Here is a 10,201-nt window from a genome sequence, read left to right as displayed (position 1 = left end):
ATATAAGATTTTTAAAATTAGAATTATTATTAAAATATTTTTGTTAAAAAATATATTAAAAGACATATTCCAAATTGCATCAATTCACTGATGAAAGTCCTGGGAATAATCAATAATGAATTGCTGCAATTTCTACACCGATAATATATAGTAGTATAAAAATTAAACCCAAATCAGAAAACTCAAATAAAACTATCAAAAGACCAATGGGCTTCACTGGACGCCGCATAGGACATGTTACTAAGTAAAATTTTAGGTTTGAATTTGTGAATGAAAAAATATGATTAAAAAAAATTGTTAAAAATATTCAACTTTGATAAAAAATAATCCTCCATACCGTGAATATTTTATATTAATAATATAATAAAAAATTATTAAAAATAATCAAAATTTAATTTTAATTAAGACTTAAATATATTTTTTATGTAATTTACTACCTAAAGAATAATTTATTTTATTTTATTACTTGATATTTTAAGGTGTTATAAGGTGACAAATTAATAAAATGACACCTAATCATCTAATGCATTTAGATTAACAAAAAATAAAAAATTGAAAATATCAAATATCAGCGTCTTGTGGTTATGCAAGGATGGGTATAATAGAATTGGGGAATGGATCCTACAAAACGGACAAAGCGTGCATTTAAAACTAGAAAACAAATAATAACGCAACTCCCACCCAAACCGTGAGTGCGGAATCTATCAATCTCAAACCGTTGAAAACACGATGCGAAATATTTTCAACCTCAAATAAATAACGTTGAGTTTCCAAACTTACCACACTCAATCACGAGCCAACCATAGGCGAAGAACGGAAGAAGCCACCATAGTCGTCGTCGTGAGCGAAGATCCATAACAATACAGTTACAAATTGCAACAACACACTCCTCGTTCGATCGTAGCCAGAAGAATGGGAAGTTTGGGAGCGATTCTGAAGAATCCAGATGACTTTTACCCTCTGCTGAAGCTGAAAATGGCGGCGAGAAACGCCGAGAAGCAGATCCCGCCGGAGCCACATTGGGCGTTCTGCTACACAATGCTCCACAAGGTTTCTCGAAGTTTCGCCCTCGTCATTCAGCAACTCGGCACCGAGCTTCGCAACGCCGTTAGTTCCTTGCATTTCTCGCTCCTTCCTACTTATGCCTTTGATTCCACGTTTTTTCTTAATTGACATCTCTTTTTTTTTTTTTTTTCAGGTTTGCATATTTTATTTGGTTCTGCGAGCTCTCGACACCGTTGGTTTGTATTCGTATCTTCGATTTGAAGCCTCGCGTTGTATTTCATAACTTGCGATGATGAACGATAGATATTTCGGTTTTAATTAACTACGCTGTGTTGACGTGGTTGTTCGGTGTTTAATTTTGACTTATTTCTTTATTTGTTTGTTTTATTCTTAGCGTTGAATGTTGTTGAGTGGGGATTGATGTTATCGTCGAACGGCTTTGGGAAATAAAATGTGATTTTAAGATTCACCTCTTTGAAAAAGCTTTTGAAAATGAAAACTCAACAGAAAAGCAGTAACACAAGTTTTTTTTTCTTTCTTTTTTTGTTCTAAAAATCATAATTATTATAGAAGGCATGCAAAATTTGCTTACACTGAAACTATTCAAAGTCCATCAATCTGCTGGATATTTATTGTGTCTATTGTCTTTGAAAGATTTATGTTTAAACCTTAAAATTATTCTATTGAGCAACTGTTCTATTCTTCAGAGATTAAAAAGGCTATCTATATTGTTGTGATTTTTTTTCTTTTCTTTTGACAGAGGATGATACTAGCATAGAAACAGATGTCAAGGTGCCAATACTGATAGCCTTTCACCGTCATATTTATGATCGTGATTGGCACTTTTCATGTGAGTGAGTCATTCTTTTTGCTTTTCTTTTTTTAAAATAATTTCTTGCCAAGATAAGATTCAATACAATTTGAACAACCTTCTTCCAATCTGTTGTTTTTTTAGATGTAAGTATTCAATTTAACCACATCTAGCTTGATTGGATTTTAAACTACGTACCCATAGCAATTGCTTGTAATGATATCAAAGACAACCTTTATCAATCATCAGGAGAATGGTTTTATTGTATATGTGCCTCAAAATTTATTGATGCTGATCTGCACATTAATTGTTTCTAATGTGACTAGGTGGCACAAAGGAGTACAAAGTTCTAATGGACCAGTTTCATCATGTTTCAACTGCTTTTCTGGAACTTGGGAAGAAGTCAGTTCTTATACTTGCACATTTAGCTAAATTGAATTTTAATATTCTGCAGCATATGTGGTCTCAAGTTGCTGTTTGTTTCCATCCTTGATCCAATCAGCAGCCCTTTGGGTTTTATTGCCAATTCTATGCTATTATTGCTTATTACCCTTGGGGAAGAGGAGAGGGGGGTGTACTGTTTATCATTAAGACATGCAACTAAAATATCATTTAGAAGTTAGTTTGTGAATAGCATTTTGTGAGATTCAATTTATTATCCCTTTTCTGTCTGGAATATTAAAATTTGGATACGGAACTGTTGTGGCATGTTGTTGGTCTGGAGGTTGTTGTCAATGTCATGCACCTTTTAATGTAATTACTTATTATGTTGATTATTGACTACACATTATGGATAACTATGGTCCTTTGTGTTTGTGATTGATAAGAATTATCCATTGTTTCCATGCTATATGATAGAGGTTTCTGTATTTTTTTTTCACTAGCTGTTACTTAAATTTCTGGGTATCTGTCCATTGCTGGTCACATTCCACTTAAAATATTTTTTTAAGGCTGGGCAGAGGGGGGGGGGGTCTCATTCTATAATTTGTCTTTTCACAATTGAGTTGGGTCTTTGAGATGTGTATATGGACTATAGATTCACTGCCTTTATTAGCTTCTCTCATTTATGTGTAATTAGAGTTGTGGCTGTGCATTCTATAACAAACAAATTAAATGTTGGTCAATGGTTTTGCAGCTACCAGGAAGCAATTGAGGACATTACCAAAAGAATGGGTGCTGGAATGGCCAAATTTATTTGCAAGGAGGTTTGTCGCACATGGCTTCTGTTCTGCATATATTCTTTTCATTAACTTAGTTGTAGTTAATTAACCTGTGCTGACAAGAGATTATATAGAGTTTGTTATTCGTTTAAATGATGTCTCCATCTGCTAGTTTCTGTTTTTTATTGTTTTTTTAAATGATTTTTGGTGCTTCAAACTATCTTTTATTCAGGTAGATGAAAATTTAGGGAGAGGGGAAATATAATGAAGAGAAAACAAATAGTCTAGTAGTTTTATTCCAACAAAAAATTCCTTAATCATTTGATGTTATACTATTATTATCAGTGCATCTATCCTAAATTCTTATGTACAGAGCACTATGCTGCAAAGGAATTCCTGCATCATCTTGATTTATGACAAGAGATTTTTTTATTTTTTTCCAGGTAGAAACAATTGATGACTATGATGAATATTGTCACTATGTGGCGGGACTTGTTGGGCTGGGTTTATCAAAGCTTTTCCATGCGTCTGGTTCAGAAGATCTGGCTCCAGATGACCTTTCCAATTCAATGGGCTTGTTTCTACAGGTATCATATCATGGTAGTAAGTAATAAAAAAATACAGTATGGTTGCAATTGTTTACTGATAGGAATCTTCAGTTTAGGAAGAAAGAAAAAGAAAACAGAGCACTTTAACTGAAAGAGATGAATCTGTTTTATCGAAAGGATAAAGAAAACACAAAGGAGCAATCCTCCTTTCACACAAGGGAATATCCCTGTTCCACTATGGATACAACTCGATGCCCCTCCTTGTCCTAGCAAGGATCCCTTTATACTTCTCAGCTGAACTCCCTCTAACAGAATTAGCTGTCTAACAGAAGTAACTGTCTAACAGTTCTAACTGAAAGGTCTAACAGAATTAACAGTATTCTGTTTTTAGACTCTTTCCCTCCTCCTATATACTATTAGAGGTCTTGGTTGTGGCTGACCTTGATCCTCTTTCCTAACATTTACTGATATTTCTGGCCATCTTTTGAGATTGCAGAAAACAAACATTATTCGAGATTATCTGGAAGACATCAATGAGATCCCCAAGTCACGCATGTTTTGGCCACGACAGATTTGGAGTAAATATGTTAACAAACTTGAGGTTTGGCTCTATACTATAGTAATTTATATTTAACCTCGTTTTGTTATAAAGTTAGAAAATCAATTCTTGCATTTTCCAATGAAAACACACGTTCCAAGGCAAATAATTAAACAGTTGTTTGACAATATTCAACAGTTTTGTTCAGATTAATTTAAGCATACAGCTCAATTATATTCAACAGTTTAAAATTAATTCTATCAAACGCTTAACTGAAGGGGTACTTAGTCTAACATAAATAATTCTTTCATTGCTTTCTCCCCCATTTCATTAATCTCATACAAATTTCTTATCATTTGATGGAGTGATGGTGAAACCTGTCACACTTTTTTTTACACTTGAATACCTTTTTAACTTTTTTTCTGTGTCCAGGTGTGCTCACATATGATTTTCTTCTTTGTTACTCCAATTTAACTTTTATGATTCAGGATTTGAAATATGAGGAGAACTCTGTTAAGGCAGTGCAATGCTTAAATGACATGGTCACTAATGCTCTGATGCATGCTGAAGATTGCTTAACATACATGGCTGCTTTACGTGACCCGCCTATATTTCGCTTTTGTGCTATACCCCAGGTGCTGTTCTTTTACTTAATTACTTCTGATATTACTGTTATTAAGTTCATGCCAATCATCTTGCAATGATATACCATCATTTATCTGCATGTTTTATATTGTTTGCATATCATGTTATGTTACTACAGTAGAGTTGAATCTTTAGCAGCTTCTTATTCAATTCAAATAAAATACGAAAAAAATAAAATTACTATGTTCTGTCAGTTTCTTTTAAGTTTTTAGCTTAACACTTCCCAAAAGATGTGTGAAAATAACTCATTTATATACAAATTTTTATAAAGTGCTTTGCAGAAACATAGTGGTAAAACCTTGAGACAAAATATTTTTAATTGTAATTTCATGTACAACAAATGCAAGAGTATAGATCTTCTTTCTATGGTTGAACGATTTTCTAGATAATTAGTGGCTGAAGCTTTAGGTATGTAACCTTGCTGATTTTAGTTAATATTACCTGGAATAAGAAAATATTTCTTTTGAGCTGCAGATGTTCTAGAGGAAGAAGCTGTATGGGTCTTAGGCCTACAATTTAGATTTAAACAAGTTACAGTACCTTGTGGTAGATTTACTAGGTTCAATCTGATATGGAACCAATTTTTTTCTTTATACATTACAGTTGTTTTGTGGGGGTGGGGTTAGTTCTAGTTCATATTCATTTTGTGTTTAATGATTTAAACAAATTACAGTACCTTGTGGTAGATTTACTAGGTTCAGTCTGATATGGAACCAATTTTTTTCTTTATACATTACAGTTGTTTTGTGGGGGTAGGGTTAGTTCTAGTACATATTCATTTTGTGTTTAATGATTTATGTATATCGCAATAGTTATTTTCATAATTTTTCCCGTGTAACTTTGATGTTTATTTGACATATGCCGTGACAGATAATGGCAATTGGAACACTTGCATTATGCTACAATAACATTGAGGTCTTCAGAGGTGTAGTTAAAATGAGGCGAGGTAAGAGCAAATATTTTGATACTAATTTCCTTGTGATTTGATTTTGAGGCATACTAAACATAAAGTCAAACTTGGTATATGTCAGGGAATGTGTCTTTGAAGTCCTAGGAATTGTGAATTGCTGCAATTTGTATTTCATGTTATTTCATGCTGAATCAATCTCCATAAAATTAATTACCTTGGAATCTGTTTGTTATTATGGAATCCACATATGCATTTGTGTCAAACATAACTTTTGTATGGGCCCAGCACGAAGTCATTGAGCATCTTCCATTATATTCTGTGATTGTATCTTGGATGTTCAAATATCAAATCTAAATAAATACTTTGCAACTATTACTACCACACATCTTCTGTAGCATTCTCCTCGTATGCATGTTGGTTAAGTACTGAAAGACAGTTTGAACTTGGGAAGAGTGGCCAATGGCATATACTTTTGAGTTAAGAGGTCAGCAGCTGCAATTCTATGATCGATATCCCTAGTTTTGAAGTGAACTGATAATACCTTAACCTAGATATAAATTATTAGTTGAGGCATTTGAACAATTTCCTTTCCTCCCATTTCATTTGACAAAATATTGTTTTTTTCTTCTGGGAATAAAAAAGGATCAACATGTAGCTATTGGTTTTCGTGTTTGTTGTCTGCTGTTGCTCTGTCTGTGTGTGTGTGTAATACTAAACTAGCTGTTATTTCTTCATTTTGTTTTCACTTTTCAATTTATAGGTTTAACTGCCAAAGTGATTGACCGAACTACGACTATGGCTGATGTCTATGGTGCTTTCTTTGATTTTGCTTCTATGTTGGAGTCCAAGGTATGAATCTTTCGTTGTCCTGAACACATTATGATTAGGTTTTCAACAGAAGAATGTGAATGCTACTCATGTTGCATTTTACATTGGATAATGTTCCTAATTCCTAATTCCTATTGAATGTTTATAACAGCAAACACATTAGTTTTACGTTGGATAATGTTGCTGCTTCCTACCGATTCCATTGTTCTAAAGGAAAAGATATATTTTAGTATCCAAAATTTTAAAATGTTGATCTTGTTGCAGTCTTTTTTTCCCTACAGCCGTAGTACATTCCATCCACCATGGAACTAAAAGCAGTTTTTCAGTTTCAAGAGTATCTTTTAAAAGCTGACTTTTTCCAACTTAAAAGATTCAGTATTTTCCTTTGTAGGTTGACAAAAATGATCCCAATGCAACTAAAGCATTGAGCAGGCTGGAAGCTATACAGAAAACTTGCAGAGAATCTGGTCTCTTGAGTAAAAGGTATGCACATAACCGAGTAGCTACAAAAGTACTTTATCTTTTTATCGTTGACAGTCTAGCAACCCTTTCATTGATTTAAGCAGGAAATCTTACATTGTGAAGGATGAAAGTGGATATGGCTCAACCATGGTACATTTTTGCTTTTTTTGTTTTTTGGCTTAAATTAGCCTCTGATGTCAAGTAATAATGTTAATCAATGATGTAACAGCAACAATGACAGTCATATGTAATTTTTTTTGGTAAACTGTGTTTTTAAATCATCATCTGTTCAAAACAGTTGATGAGAGATTTAAAAACACAATTTATATAAAAAAAAAAAATACATGACTGTTCTGCTATCTACATTATTTTAACTAGATCCTGCATTTCTAAGAATATGCACTGACGGAAACTATTCCTACAGATTATCGTACTGGTCATCATGGTTTCCATCATTTTTTCTTATCTGTCTGCTAGCCACCAAAATAACTAGTGTAAGTAAGTTTTATTGTTAATTAATGTACGGTTGAAATTCTAAGAACAATATTCGTTATTTATAAAATTCTTCACTCCTTTTTTTTTTTGTAGCAACTAGCCATGCCTTCTTGCCTTTCCGAACATTGATATCATGCCTCGTTCATGGAATGCAAATTTGCACGCAAGCAATATTATGATGGCTGCAGTTGACTATCGTGTATTTTAATGGAAAAATAGTCGAATGTAGTGTCAAGAGCTCCTTGTGTTAGTTTGGATTTAACTCTACCCCTACGTTCGTCCTGAAAATTATCATTATTCTGCGTGTTATTAGTTGTTTGTATTCACGGATAAAGTTGGAATACCAGATGAGTTATACCAGTGGTGCCCCCTCCCCCTTTTTTCCCCTCGTTGTTCAAATTCTATAGCGTGGCATGCCAAAATCATTTACACGAAAGAATGAAGAAAGGTTAAAGAGGATGGAAAGAGACAAAAAGTTAAGGGTTTTAATCTGATAATTAATATTCACAGGAAATTTTTTAGATCAGGATTTGTCCTTGAAAACTCATAATCGTCGAATCACAATCCATCCATTGTGATACAACCGTGGTCAATCGCAGGTTTTTTTTTAAAAAAAAAATACTGAACGGCAATTACTAGTCCCGGCTTTAAAGTATAAACTATCACTTTACTGCCCTAATATTTGAATTGAAGGCTGCGGTTAAATATTATTTTCACTTAACAGTAACATTTATGATTCGAACTCTACACATTATATACAAAGTTTTTTTTTTTTTGAAAGGATATACAAAGTTTATTAAGAGGTAATATACTTCTATTGAGACCAACCACTCTTAAATAAAACAACAAATAAGTTAGATGTGTGTATAAATAGTAGATTAAATTTGAAACAATTATTAAGAAAATAGTATATTAAATTAAATAATTAGCTTAAAAATAAGTAATAGTAATAAGAATAGAGGAATATACAAATATTTACATCAGGAGATATTAGTATTTTTATCCTTTAATTTTAAGATTAATTTTGATTTTGTCCTCTAATTTTTTTTATCAATTCAATTTAGTTATGCAATTTCTGTTTTTTTTCTCTCTAATCAAAAGGGCTAAAAGCCCAAGAAAAGAAAGCTAATTAGCTATTACACGAGGAAGTCAAAGCCCCCTAGCATCATTAAAAAGCGGATCCTTCATGAAAGAAGGATGGTGCTCAAAAATCAAAAGAGTCTCCTTAGCAGAACAAGCAAAATCAGCTAGCTTATCTGCACAATAATTCCGTTCCATCCCACAAATTGCATATGAACCAGTCTTCTTCCTGAAACACACCCAAGTTTGTTGCCCTTTATAGCAGTCGAGTTAGTGCTTTTGCTATAACGACGTTAAATCCCATTGGAAACTAATTCTTTTCTTATTTAAATTGATTGAAAGGTTCCTTTAAACACTAGATAGTGATTAATATATATCAAAATTGTGTGATTAATGAAAGGAAGTGTGACACTAATAATTATTTTTATTAAACTCTGACTTTGAACATACACTTTTTTTTGTATGATTTAATGGGTTAAATACATTTTTAGTATGTAATGTATCGACCTTTTAAAATCAAAGACGTAAACATTTGCCTAAAATCATGTTTTTTAATTCAACATATTTTTTTGATAATTTAACTTCAGTCCAAACATGCATGGATTCATGTCCAATCATCCAAAATCACATTACAATACTCCTACCAACCAACTGATTTTAGGTAAATGTTCATATATTTAGGATAAAACAATTGATTGAGTTAAAATAATTTTAAGTAACTTTTTAATCTAAAAATTGATGGAGTTAAAAATAATTTTAAGTAGCTTTTTAATTGGATAAAAAAATAGAGTTTTACTACTAAATTTTAAAATTAAAAAATCCAAATATCAATAATTTAACTTGGAAATTAATTTTCCCTTTATCATACGGATGTAATTCATCCGTCAGATGTACTATGAGTCATGCGGATGTGTAAAATTAATGGCTCAAACAAGAATTGAACTTGTGACTTTGAGGTTATCAGCACAACGCTCTAAGTCTAACCAACTAAACTCATGAGGCAATTACATTATAAAATAAATAATATTAATATTGCTATACATAACACTAAAATTTATAATGTATATTTAATGCGCATGTAAATTTAAATAATAAATTGTGACAATTAATTTTAATATAAATCATACGAATTATTTAATTCATATAGTTTTTATAAATAAAAAATATTTACTATTACAAAATTTAATATATATTAAATCTTATAATAGTAAAAAAAATTTAATGCACAAATGATAATTTAACATATTAATAATTAAAAAAATAAAACTTTAAAGAATTAAAGAAAAACAAAAAACTAATACGAATGAAGTTCATTCGTATGGTTTATACGGATGCTTCATCCGTATAAAACATACGGATCAAGTTCATCCCTATTATTTATATATGGATCAACTTGCGGATCAACTTCATTCGTATAATTCATACGGATCAAGTTAATCCGTATGTGAAAAATTGCTTACGGATCATCACTCAACTAGAAAAAGTAACTTAAAAAGAAATAACGAGCCAGGGATATTTTGGACATTAATCAAAAATGCTGGGTGCACCTAACAACACCGTTTTCTTCATCATCAGTTTTGCAAACGATCACCCAAATACACATTAGTTGGTTAAAGTCGCATAAACAAACTATGAAGGAAACAAGTTGAGATTGTTGGGTGGAATAAAATAAAAATGGATAACAAAAAATTCATTTATAAATTCTACAAGATGATCACA

General features: G+C 31.9%; 1 protein-coding gene across 2 annotated transcripts; it reads left to right on the top strand.

Annotated features, from left to right (window-relative positions):
• Window positions 1-614: 614 nt before the first annotated feature.
• LOC100775983 (squalene synthase 2) lies at window positions 615-7,762 on the top strand. 2 transcript variants are annotated; one of them, XM_003537794.5, is made up of 14 exons: window positions 615-1,107; window positions 1,199-1,241; window positions 1,766-1,855; window positions 2,143-2,218; window positions 2,952-3,021; window positions 3,420-3,563; window positions 4,021-4,125; window positions 4,551-4,697; window positions 5,578-5,653; window positions 6,378-6,466; window positions 6,837-6,928; window positions 7,012-7,057; window positions 7,332-7,401; window positions 7,496-7,762. In XM_003537794.5, the coding sequence occupies exons 1-13, from the start codon at window positions 913-915 to the stop codon at window positions 7,398-7,400; spliced, it is 1,242 nt and encodes a 413-aa protein (XP_003537842.1). In that variant the 5' UTR covers window positions 615-912; the 3' UTR covers window position 7,401; window positions 7,496-7,762. The 2 variants fall into 2 exon arrangements, with proteins under 2 accessions (XP_003537842.1, XP_006590871.1); XM_006590808.4 differs by having other exon boundaries at window positions 634-1,107; window positions 7,332-7,405.
• Window positions 7,763-10,201: the final 2,439 nt, after the last annotated feature.

This window comes from Glycine max, chromosome 11, assembly GCF_000004515.6.
Source record: "Glycine max cultivar Williams 82 chromosome 11, Glycine_max_v4.0, whole genome shotgun sequence".
Taxonomy (NCBI): Eukaryota; Viridiplantae; Streptophyta; class Magnoliopsida; order Fabales; family Fabaceae; genus Glycine; species Glycine max.
This window is presented reverse-complemented; position numbering and strand designations above follow the sequence as displayed.

Coding starts and splice junctions, on each gene's coding strand:
- LOC100775983 (XM_003537794.5), top strand. CDS start 913: ATGGGAAGTTTGGGAGCGATTCTGAAGAATCCAGATGACTTTTACCCT. Junction 1,108..1,198: donor GCACCGAGCTTCGCAACGCC/GTTAGTTCCTTG, acceptor TTTTTTTTTCAG/GTTTGCATATTTTATTTGGT. Junction 3,564..4,020: donor CAATGGGCTTGTTTCTACAG/GTATCATATCAT, acceptor TTGAGATTGCAG/AAAACAAACATTATTCGAGA.